Source organism: Aedes aegypti, chromosome 2 (assembly GCF_002204515.2).
Source record: "Aedes aegypti strain LVP_AGWG chromosome 2, AaegL5.0 Primary Assembly, whole genome shotgun sequence".
Classification (NCBI taxonomy): domain Eukaryota; kingdom Metazoa; phylum Arthropoda; class Insecta; order Diptera; family Culicidae; genus Aedes; species Aedes aegypti.
In genome coordinates, this window is record NC_035108.1 from 109,799,073 (window position 1) to 109,812,171 (window position 13,099).

At 46.6% G+C, this 13,099-nt stretch overlaps 1 protein-coding gene across 1 annotated transcript in view; it reads right to left on the reverse strand.

Annotated features, from left to right (window-relative positions):
* LOC5567751 (palmitoleoyl-protein carboxylesterase NOTUM) overlaps positions 1-1,370 on the reverse strand; it is a 70,007-nt gene extending 68,637 nt beyond the window's left edge. Inside the window, exon 1 of the mRNA XM_021841911.1 lies at positions 1-1,370. Coding sequence (XP_021697603.1) covers positions 1-60 — 60 coding nt within the window. The 5' untranslated portion in view covers positions 61-1,370.
* Between the last annotated feature and the right edge of the window lie 11,729 nt (positions 1,371-13,099).

Consider the following 13,099-nt stretch of genomic DNA (forward strand, 5'->3'; position numbering starts at 1 on the left):
CCGCAATAAAGTCCCACATGCGCCTGTCTTCCTCCTCATCATACTGCACCGTCTCAGCATTCTCCTCGGAATCACGTTCTCGCCGAACGAACGTTGCTTTCCTTTGCCAAACACGAATCAAAACACTGCTCCCCTTCCGACACTTTCTTTCGGGTTCAGAACTTCTTCTTTGATCCCCACCAACCGATCTACCGTTTGATCTCGAATTACTACTTTCCAATTATAACGCCCGCTTATACAGCTAAACAAACTTCAATTCCTCCCTTTCCCGGGGTTCGGACGCACTTTGATCACCAATTTGTGTGTAATTTATGTGTGTGTGGTGTTGCGTAGGAATTTATGTCGTTGCACTTTGATGTCGCCCCCGTTTCTGCTTTTAGTAACCAGCGAAAGCCCCGTTCACACCCAGAAGACCTTTTCCTTGCCAAACTCGCGTTGTTTTTCCACTTTCATATCCATCGCATTCCAATACGAATTCTTCACACCGCAGACTTCAGCAAAAGCCGCGGCAGATCATCTCGCACGTAGCCCACTGCCCGACGACCGCACGAGAGGAGCCCACTTTCTTCTTCCGACGACCTTTATCAGCCTTAGCCGGGGATGGATGGACGCAGTCGCAGTCGCTGTTCGCATTAAACTTCAATTACCGCGCGACGTCCGACGACCCGCGACCACAAAGAATGCGAAATCATTTTACACTTTTTACACACCTTGTGCCGCCGTCAAAAGCCGGTCCAACCTCCGAATAGGCTCTTTTTGCTTGTTTTGTTTTTTGGCCACCTGACCACTTTCTTCTTTCACCTTCCTCTTCTACCACACTTTTTTGATTCCTCGCCAGTCTCCGTTGATTGGCCAAGGGAGCGACACATAAAAACTGCCCGAAAATTTTCAAAAAGCTCGCCGCCAAAAGCACGAGGCGTACACGCGTAAGACACACTTAATTAATCAAACTCTCGCACACCGCAAACCGAACTTCTTTCTCCACGCTGCGTGTAGATCAGAAGTACCTTCTTCCTTCGAGGCGCGAAAAACTCTCCAATGCTTCTCGTATTGCGTTCTCTTCACCTGTCTCTTCCGCAACAGGCCACGGACAACAAAACAAAAAACGCCGCCGCCGCCGCCAGCAGTTAATTTGCGTATCAATCGCGAGCTTCACACGCGGTCCCGCTCCTCCACGGTCACGGACGAAATGTTTCAAATTCCACCGACTTTACCACAAAGTCCGCTCGGTCGGTCGATTCCCTTCTTCCCGCAGCACTTTCGAGTCACAATAACAACTACCTTTGATCAATCTTCAAACCGCGAATACAGATCCTCAATCGCTAGCAGAGCGCACAGAACATCTCACTCCGACGACTGATCACTGGGAAGTGTTTCGCTGGATGTTGCGCTGCACTCCTCAAGGGTTCCTCGATTCGAAATTCGAACACTTTTCCCGCATGCCGGAGAGCACGGCAAAAGGAAAACCTTACTCTCTCACAGAACTGCCGGAGAGCACGAATCACCCGCTCACGCGTCCACGCTTCACCCGCTGTAGTGTTGGTGAAAAAATACGTGGAATGAGCTCACCCATTCTATGCTGCCCGTGGGCTCTCGCGCTCGCTCAGCTCTCTCACTCTCTTATGCTCAACACGTTCCGACCGTAAACATAATTCTTCCGTTTTGCACCGTCCCGCTCGCCTTCCGCGCTCTCCTCAGCAATCTCATTCGTATTTATCTGTCGTAATCTCCGTAATCGGGGTCTCGGGATCGAATGGTGCTGCGGTTGCGGCGGCGGCGGCGGCTTTCTTTTTGACTCCCGCTCTCTGTCATCTTTGCCGCCAATTACGCCCTGTTAATAATTGGTGGTGAGATTTCGATCATGCTGCTCGTTTGGCCTCTGAGTGGTGGAGTTGTGGCCGCGGGGACGGTGGGCGGAGGTGTGTCAACGCTGACTGGTATACAACTGCTCCGTAGTGAACCGTGAAGGTTGGAATAGTTTCTCTCGGCCTCTCGGTCTCAGGATGGATCGCGCACGGGTGCCAACCCTCCGGACACGGGCGGAATGAAATATGATCATTACTCTATGATCGAGAAGCGACGGAGGGAAGGACGGTTCGGTAGATGATTAGGACAATGATGGGAGGGTGGTTTTGTGCGTGATGACGGCGAGATCTGTCGGAATTCGTTCGCTGTAGGCGTAGAGAATGGGCATGAAATGATCTGAATACGATGCTTATTATGTCGTTCTATCGACGTGGAAGCAATCATTTATTACGAATAATCCACCTAACAATGGTATCGATTATCTTACGATACTATAGCACAACTGAGGTTCGCAATTACGCATCGGCATCACTTTTAGGGTTATCGCTTACCCGGGTGATCGATTATTATTTATTTATTTGGTTTTACATCAATTAGCTTGATAAAACCTCGCCAACAATTTTTCGCTAATTTACTCGGTTCATGGCCTGGTCAATCCACCTAGCCACTGTGGCATTTGTTCCGACCAGATTCGTGAAGAACACCATCTTTACAGGGCTGTTGTCCGGCATTTTTACTCAGCGTATTCTTCCAGCTCCAGGATACTGGGTTCACCGTAGAGTTGGGCGAGCTCGTGGTTCATTCTTCGCCGCCACACACCTTTCTCTTGCATGCCTCTGCCGAAGATTGTCCTAAGCACTCGGCTTTCGAAACCCCCAAGAGTTTGCAAGTCCTCCTCGAGTATAGTCCATGTCTCATGCCCGTAGAGGACTACCGGTGTTATGAGCGTTTTGTACACCTTTTTTTTTGTATTAACGACACTTTACACCAGGGTGCATTCGTGTCGAACTAAAGTGGTTTTAAATTTACAATTCATAGAACAATTCTTGTTTCATTACAATTTTTTTAAAGCTCTGTTTCATGTAGAAACTTTAACAAATTTTTCGTTGCATCTTCTTCATTCGCTAGGGCGTCTCTCAAGCTTGTCGTGCTCACAATGTTCTCCTCCCTCTCCCTTTCATATTTTCTGCATTGCAGAATTAAGTGTCACACGTCCACCATTGTTCCACAACATTCGCAGATTGGTGGGGATTCCGCTTTTAGCAAAAATGTGTAGGTAAGCCGCGTATGACCGATCCTTAGCCATGTAAGCACACGCTGGTCGGCTACGCTGCCGAGTTCCGTCCACTGAAGCGTATCTTGCTTCACTTCCCGAAGCTTCGAATCACGAGCGTTGAACCATTGGTCATTCCATTTGCACAGTATTAGCTGCTTGACAGCTCTCAACGCGTCCTCTCCAGGTATGGGAGTATCGATGACCGGTTGCCTCCTAGCATCATTGGCTAGTCGGTCGGCTTCGCTGTTGCCGCTGATACCTGCATGTCCAGGGATCCAGCAGAATCGGATCGACTTGGTCCTTGCTACTCGCTCAATTTGCTGAATCCAGGGGTGCTCGGAATTGAGATTGCCATTTTTAAGGCGTAGGCCTCTGCGGAAAAGACACTACACAGCTCCGGTAAACTGTACAAACCAGCCAGACCTGTAGTATGCCAAGCAGCACCTACCGTGTTCTGGGACTTCGAACCATCGGTGTATACCACGGTCGATTAATGGAAGCGCGTCGAAAGCAGATGTTGCACAACCGGGCGGACTTTTTCCGGTGGATCACCTCTTAACATCCCAAACTATCGTCGGTTTTCGCGCATGCGACTCGCGGGCACTCTGTCGTACAAGGTGGCTGACATTAGGGAGCGTTGTTCCCGTAAGTTCAACCAAACGGTCTGATATACGACGGATCAGAGGAAGGTTGGTGTTATCAGAACTTTTTGCTGCGATTCGGATGGCCGGCCGCGCTGTAGACTGTGCCGCCAGAAGGTCGAATGGTAAAGTACCCGCTTCAGCCATGACTGAGTTGATTGGACTGGTCACGAACGCTCCGGAAGCATACCGGACCATTTTGTTGTACGCCGGTGCGAGTATCTGTAGAGATGCTGGTCCTCCTCGACTTACCAGTCCGATCCCGTAGATCAGCTTAGAGGTGACCAGTGCCTGTTTCCTGCAGCAGGAAAGAACGATTGCCATGGGGCAGTTTGGCACCGATCATTTGCAGTATATGTAGTCGCGACTCTCACGCTTTCTTTACCGCTATGCAGTGGGGCTTAAATGTAAGTGTCCGATCCAGGGTAATTCCCAAGATCCTCGGACGATTGGTCCTCGGAACGGCTGTTCGATCGATGGTAATCTCTTTTGCCGGTTCTCGACGCGCATTCGGACTGCAATAAAAGCAATTCGACTTTGTCGCAGATATACCGAAACCGACGCTCTTTGCCCACTTGTCAACCAATTTCACAGTGTCCTGTAGTTTTCGATGCAATCCTTCGTTTTTCGCCTCTGCATATCACCCATCACTATGAAAGCTGTTCCCAGCTCGCGTGTTTTGCCGCAGCTTTGGTAGATGGTATGATTACCTCTAAACGTTCGCACCAATGCTCCTGTCCAGCACACCTCCTGCAGCGCTACGATGTCGGAACCGCGGGTCTTCAGTACATCGGAGAGTATGCGAGTACTTCCAATGAAGTTGAGAGATTTGCAGTTCCACGTACCGAGTTTCCAATCGCTAGTCCTTTTTCGTAATGTAGTAATGTATGTTGTCAGTTTTAAATCTCTGATACATTTGTGCGATATTTGCTAGAAAACCATTTGCCAGAAAGTACCATTCCCCAGAATTATTTTTTTGCCGATTTGGATCGATTAATTCATGCTAAACAACCCGGAATCTAAAGATGGCCGTCACAATAGATGACCGCTACCTCTATTCAGTTTTAATGTGTAACATTGCCAAAGTGCATTTATTTATAGAGGAAATCTTAAGTTTTCGAGCTAAAAAGGACCTTAATATTCTGTGCTGTAAGGTATCGTTTTAACTGTCGCCTAACATACATGTGAAAACACAGTGAAATTGAACAGCTGAGAGGCAGATGTGGCAATGTGGACGTAATGCCAGAACTCAGGAGTATAATTTTGAAATTCGAAAATCTGGCGGCCATCTTAGAATTCGACGCCATCTTGGTTTTAGGCGGTCGCATGTTTTTTATCATCCTAGCGCTCATCATGTTGAATTATGAGGCATCCATTTACAAAACAATCAGATTTTTTTCATTCTTGTTCATTTCAATCAATGGTTTTGGACCAATTTAATGAAAGAATGAATGCTATTCCTGAACTTGCATATATGCCGAAGTAGCATTCTGGTATCAAATACGCATCATAAAAGAAAACTCCTATTTAATTATCTATTTTTATAACGAATTAAGCTGAGAAGCAGGCTGTGTTCCAGTTAGGACGTAACACCCGGAATAAGAAGAACAAGAAGAGTGAGCGATGCGGTAGCTTTAAAATTCAAAAATTGCTAGCAATTTAAAAAACTCATTCTATTACTTAAAATTAAAATGGCGTCAAAATCTAAGATGGCCGCCAGATTTTTTCACTTAAATTATTGCTCGTATTCTCTGGTTGCATTAACATAAATCGGTTTAACTAACTTGGGGGCGGAGTCAATGTTGGTCAATCTGAGCGTCTGTGGGTTGCATTACAATCTGTTCACCAGAGAACTGGGACAAGTATAGCAACGTAAGCCCATTCCTCGATAGCGCGATAAAATCAAATTGAACTCGTGTCTTTTACTTCTATTTCCCAGCGCATCATCAATCGGAAAGAATTTGATCTACGCATCGTATTTTACATTATGTCCCCGGTAAAAGGATAGCGAATCGAGGTTGAATTCAGAAGAAAAAAAAGAACTCCGCAACCATCGAACAGAGACTCAGAGATAAACGAGTGGAACGTGGACGACCCGGCCGACGAAAGAAATTTAAGTGAGGTAGAAAAACATAAATAAAATAAAAAACCAAATCAAGACCCCAAGAGCGCTGCGGATTGCAGGAGATACCCAACCAACCGTCATCAGAGGGACCGAGAGCAGAGCGAGAGAGAGCGATTTTGTACAGCTGTTACTGGAGCGCGGTTTCTTTCATCCTGTCAGTCTATTGTTTCCGTATCAAAAGACCACTATTATGTAAACAACGGAGCCGTTTGATGTTTGCCGCCATATCAAAAGAAGCCGCCGCCGCCGCCACACTTCGATCCAGGCTGGCTGACTATGTGCTACACACTACGTAGGTACCTACTACCGCAACTGAACTGGACTTGGACCACTGAGCTGCTCTCATAAGGGGGATGGTGGAAGGGAGCGAGAGACGATCGGCTTCGGGAACTCGGAAAGTGGTGCGATGCGACCCAAACATGTGGCAAAGGGAAGGACGCAACGGAATCGTCATCGTAAGGTGGTTGCGGTCGCTACATTTGAATTTTTTTGTGTCTTCAGTTGGGTACGGCTGGGATGGAGTGGGAAAAATCTAATTTAGAATCGGTGTTTTATTTGTGGATTTCCCACAGAGCTTTCCAAGTCTATATATATGAAAACATTTTTGCATTTATTTTCCATTTCTTTAACAAGCATCATTTCAAACATAACATTAATTCACTATATCAATGTGTTCTGTGTAGGGTAACACAAACATCCTGATTTGGTAGGTACCGTAAAACGGGGTAACTTTGATAATGCGGGTAACTTCGATAGTGCAAGACCCCCAACATATTAAACGAAGTTTCTGTCAATCAGTTAAGAAAAACGAATGCAAAAGTAAAGAGTATTAGTATGACACTTCATGTCAAAATTCTTGTCGTTGGAATCAAGTCTATTTGAGGATTTTTATGCATATATTAAAAATTTACAAGATTTTATTATTTTTGCAATGCTTACAAACAATCTGTTCTACGACCACTACTTGATAAAGTCATAATGAGTGCGTCGCTGACCCATGACAGCCTAGTTATAGTAGAACATTATTTGGTCTCAAATCTCTTAGCGAAAACCATTATTACAAACAGGGACCATTTCCATATAGCGTTAAACGCCTAGAGGTATGCAACGCCCTATAAATGTTCCGTAATTCATTCAATCTGGTGAATCTCTACAAAAAAACACAGATCTGCAAGTAGCCTTGAACAAGTGACCAACCGGCACATCAGGATGGATGCCAGTAAAATCCTGATTGAGGTATACTGGTCACAGCGCAGAACAACGGGCAGGACACGGATTACCGATTACAAAATATATTGCAACACCGAGCTGACAGTCGTGTTATTCTATTCCCCGAGTAAGGATGGATTATACCAGTGGTCCTCAGCCTAACGGACTATGCGGGCCATCTCAATGCATTCAAAACATGGCGAGGACCGTAAGCTTAATAGCGCTGATACAAATATTAATTATCTTTATTATCCGAAACAACTTGGAAGGTACAAGGTGTGGCAAAAATAAATAAGGAACAAAAATAAAAAGAAGTTCATTTTTTGCGATGTTATTTATAAAGTTTATCTTTATACTTTTTTCAATCGCCCACTGGATCATCATTTTACCTGCTTTTACTTTAAAAAGTTTAAATACCAGGGGCCAAGAAAATGATGGATCTGTTTTTCTCTTCTTCAAAATCAAACAAAGACGTCATTTCAAAGGGGGTTTTACATAAAAAAATAAAATTTGTAACAGCCTAATGATTAGTATTAATGACTCCAAATTAAATTGTTAAAATCTATCTGAAAGAATGAAATTCGAAATCATTTCATCCTTCAACAAAGCCCTCTTCAGGAGGATATTATGGCCAAAAAAGTGCAGAACTTCCCTACTGGAAGACTGAGACATCTCTTCAAATTTTGAGGACTGTCACACACAAGAGGAAGTTTAGAAGCCAAAAGCTTTCTGTTGGAATTCAAGAGTACTTGAGAATATGAGAAACTTCAGAATTTTCGAGAATGGTCTAGTCTCACCCTAGTTGAGCTCTCCCACGGGAGCAAACTCATTAGAGATCTGCTTCGCAAATCTCATGCTTGAGTTTTTTATGCAAAATCACTCAATCACTCTCAAGCCGTCAAAATTGATTTCGTACGACCGCTGCCCAAGCCACGACGTCAAGATCATCATACGAGATTTGAACGCTCAGGTTGGCCAGGAGGAGGAGTTCAGACCGACGATTGGAAAGTTCAGCGCCCACCGGCTGACGAACGAGAACGGCCTACGACTGATAGATTTTGCCGCCTCCAAGAACATGGCCATTCGTAGCACCTATTTCCAGCACAGCCTCCCGTATCGGTACACCTGGAGATCACCTCAACAGACAGAATCGCAAATCGACCACGATTTGATCGATGGACGGCACTTCTTCGACATAACCGACGCCAGAACCTATCGTGGCGCCAACATTGACTCCGACCACTACCTGGTGATGGTGAAACTGCGCCCAAAACTATCCGTCATCCACAATGTACGGTACCGACGCCCGCCCCGGTACAATCTCGAGCGGCTAAAACAACCGGATGTCGCCAATGCGTACGCGCAGCATCTTGAGGCAGGCGTTGCCGGATGAGGGCGAGCTCGATAGGGCCCCTCTTGAGGACTGCTGGAGGACAGTCAAAGCAGCCATTAACGACGCTGCCGAAAGCGTTGTCGGATATGTGGAACGGAGCTCAAGAAACGATTGGTTCGACGAGGAGTGCCAGGAGGTTTTAGAGGAGAAGAATGCAGCGCGGGCTGCAATGCTGCAGCATGGTACGCGGCAAAACGTGGAACGATACAGACTGAAGCGGAAACAGCAAACCCACCTATTCCGGGACAAAAAGCGCCGCCTGGAAGAGGTGGAATGCCAAGAGATAGAGTTGCTGTACCGTTCTCAAGAAACGCGGAAGTTCTATCAGAAGCTCAACACATCCCGCAATGGCTTCGTGCCGCGAGCTGAGATGTGCCGGGATAAGGATGGGAGCATCTTGACGGACGGACGCGAGGTGATCGAAAGGTGGAAGCAGCACTACGATGAACACCTGAATGGCGCAGAGAACACAGACACAGAAGGTCAGGACAGCGAAGGCGATGGCTACGTCAGCACAGCGGAAATCAACCAGCTCCCACGATGGGAGAAGTTAAGGATGCCATTCAACAGCACAAGAACAACAAAGCCGCTGGCAAGGATGGTATCGGAGCCGAACTCATCAAGATGGACCCGGACAGGTTGGCCGCTTGTCTGCATCGGCTGATAGTCAGAATCTGGGAAACGGAACAGCTACCGGAGGAGTGGAAGCAAGGTTATATGCCTTATCTACAAAAAGAGCGACAAACTGGAGTGTGAAAATTATCGTGCAATCACCATCCTAAACGCCGCCTACAAAGTGCTATCCCAGATTCTCTTCCGTCGTCTATCACCTATAGCAAACGAGTTCGTGGGAAGTTATCAAGCAGGTTTCATCGACGGCCGCTCGACAACGGACCAAATCCTCCAGAAATACCGTGAGTACCAGGTCCCTACGCACCATTTGTTCATCGATTTCAAGGCGGCATATGATAGTATCGACCGCATAGAGCTATGGAAAATCATGGACGAGAACAGCTTTCCCGGGAAGCTCACAAGATTGATCAGAGCAACGATAGACGGTGTGCAAAACTGCGTGAAGATCTCGGGCGAACACTCCAGTTCGTTCGAGTCTCGGCGGGGACTACGACAGGGCGACGGACTTTCGTGCCTGTTGTTCAATATTGCGCTTGAAGGTGTCATGCGGAGAGCCGGACTTAACAGTCGAGGCACGATTTTCACGAGATCCGGACAATTTGTTTGCTTCGCGGACGACATGGATATTATTGGGAGAAAATTTGAAACGGTGGCAGATTTGTTCACCCGCCTGAAACGCGAAGCAACAAGAGTCGGGCTAATGGTGAATGCGTCGAAAACAAAGTACTTGCTGGGTGGCGGAACTGAGCGCGACAGGGCCCGCCTAGGAAGCAGTGTTACGATAGACGGGTATACCTTCGAGGTGGTGGACGAGTTCGTCTACCTCGGATCCTTGTTGACGGCTGACAACAATGTTAGTCGGGAAATACGAAGGCGCATCATCAGCGAAAGTCGTGCCTACTCTGGGCTCCAGAAGCAACTGCGGTCAAGAAAGATTCACCCCCGCACCAAATGCACGATGTACAAAACGCTCATAAGACCGGTAGTCCTATATGGGCATGAAGCGTGGACTATGCTCGAGGAGGACTTGCAAGCTCTTGGGGTTTTCGAACGCCGAGTGCTAAGGACGATCTTCGGCGGCGTGCAGGAGAACGGCGTGTGGCGGCGAAGGATGAACCACGAGCTCGCTCAACTCTACGGCGAACCCAGTATCGTGAAGGTAGCTAAAGCTGGAAGGATACGCTGGGCAGGGCATGTTGCAAGAATGCCGGACAACAATCTTGTAAAGATGGTGTTCGCTACGAATCCGGTCGGAACAAGAAGGCGTGGGGCGCAGCGAGCTAGGTGGATTGACCATGTACACCAGGACCTGGAGAGCGTGGGTCACAGTCGAGTATGGAGAGATGCGGCCATGAACCGAGGGAATTGGCGAAATATTGTTGGCGAGGCTTTATCAAGATAATTGATGTTAAGCCAAATAAGTAAGTAAGTAGTAGCTATAGATGCCACGAGTACGTTCATCTTGCTAGATTCTGCATGGGGCTTGACAGAGGTAATTTATGCAGAAGGAGCGGAGAAGGCCACATGGCGCAAGCCTGCCGGAAGCCTCCAAAGTGCACGGAGTGAATAACAACCACGTTACAGGAGGCCTACGATGCCCGGCCTTCATAAAGGCGACTGCTACCAAACCACAGTGGAGGTAATTCGAATTAACCTCAACCACTGTGACACAGCACAACACTTGCTGAGCCAATCTGTGCCGGAGTACAAGTGTGATGTGGCTATCATATCGGAGCCATACCGTGTCCCGGCCGGCGATGGGAACTGGATAGGAGACAACGCAAAATCAGTGGCGATATGGACGGTGGGAAGATATCCTTTCCAAGAAGTGGTACTTCGTGCAGATGAAGGCTTCGTTATTGCCAAAATTAACGGAGTCTTCTTCTGTAGCTGCTACGCACCCCCGTGTAGGATCATGCTGTAAAAATGTATCGAGTAGGGTAACTTCCCCGACATGTGGAAGCGACAAAAGCTGGTGCTGCTGTCTAAACCAGGCAAGCCTCCTGGAGATCATTCAGCATATAGACCGATATGTCTGCTAGACATAGTTGGCAAAGTGCTGGAGTGAGTAATCCTAAACAGGCTTACGAAACAAACGCAGGGAGAAAACGGTTTGTGCCACATGCTGTTCGGCTTTCGAAAAGGTAGATCCACCGTTGATGGCATCCAAAAGGTCGTGGATACTATGGAGACGGCGCGGAAGCAAAAGTGGAGAGGCAATCGGTACTGCGGAGTGGTCACTCTAGACGTAAAAAATGCCGTCAACAGTGCCAGTTGGGCTGCGATCGCCGAATCACTGCACAGATTGAAGGTCCCCGAGTAACTCTGTAAGATTTTGAGGAGCTACTTCCAAAATCGTACACTGATCTATGAAAACAGACGCTGGGAAAAGTGCACAACAGTCACGGTGGGCGTCCCACAGGGTTCTATTTTTGACTCGACCCTCTGGAATACTAAGTATGACGGAGTGTTGTAGCTGAGCATCCCCGGGGTGTGAAGATCGTCGGCTTCGCGGATGACGTGGTGCTCGTAGTCATCGGCGAATCACTAGAGGAAGTAGAGATACTTGATATTGAAGCTGTCTATATCAATACTTAAATACGCTGGCCCTGTGTGGGTGACAGCACTGTGGACGATGTGAAACCGCTCCCGGCTGAACAGTACGTTCAGACTGATAGGCATGCGTATATCTAATGCGTATTGTAAGATATCATCAGTGGCAGTCTATGTGATAGCAGTATTTACAGCGAGTGCTCATGAGTGACCAAGGCATTATGAGTAAATAGCAGTGGGATAGCGCTGAGAATGGCAGATGAACCTAGCGACTATTTCCATTGATGTCGATGTGGGCGAACAAAAAACATGGAGCGTTCAAAGAATCTGTGCTGACGAAGAAAAATGAGACGTGGTGAACAAAACAATGAACAACAACAACAATGTGTTACAACCGTGGACCGTAGCGGACAGCACATGGCTTTGAATCGTAAGTACCGTAAGTCACCTTCAATCTGAATCGTCGGATCGTTCACGTTACTCGGACAAGTCAATTAGTTGAAGAGAGAATATTAAGGAATCTTCTCCTTTCCGCTACCGGAATCGTGTACTAGTGGACAATAGTTGGAAGAAACTCACTGAAGAGTTCAATGTTGCTGGTGTTACAAGTTGAATGAAAGATAAAATCGCAAATAATGTCGATATTTTTACAAAACACTATTTGAGTTAAAAGTGAAAAAGTCTGTGGAATACATATGATAAGATTTTACGTAATCTACCAGTTTCCAGATCTGGATATCCTGGAGATAACAATCACGATTCCAGCTAATCATACTTCAAATTCACGAAGCTTTCAGGGAACCAGTTTAAACCGCGAAAAACATCCGATAACTTAGGGGAGCCCCAGACGAAACTAACAGTTAGCTTTCTAAGGAAATTGATGACCAGTATGGGGAATCTGCTTCCGAAATTCTTGTGTCGCCACCAGGATGGTTAACCACTTGGTAATCTCCTAAAGAATTCTCAAAACAATTCCTAGGAATATTATCAGAAGAATGTACAGTCACCCCAGGTTATGGACCAACTTAGAGTATGAAATATGATTAAAAATTATGGTGGCGCTGCACAAACCAAATTTATCTCCCTGGCTTTGAATATAGTTGTTTTTTTTTTTTTTAATCTCTTTATTAGTATCATTCCAAACAGTACATTTATTTCTTAACCCACCGTCGGTCGCCCTAGTGTACTGAGTACACGCACTTTGCGAAAAGTCGAAAAACACGTTGAAAATCCCTTCAAATTGATCCGGGTGTTGGTCCTATTCCAAGATCTACTCTTCTTCTTGCTTGTAGAGAAAATTTTTTTCGAAAAAATCAACGAAAAGTATTCGAAAACATCGTGTTTTTTACCTAAGTTTTTAGGCGTGTACTCAGTACACCAGTGCGACCGCTCGTGTAACTTTTTTTTACCGGGCCCGTCACACGAGCGGTCGCATCGTGTACTGAGTACACGCGGAGCAATTT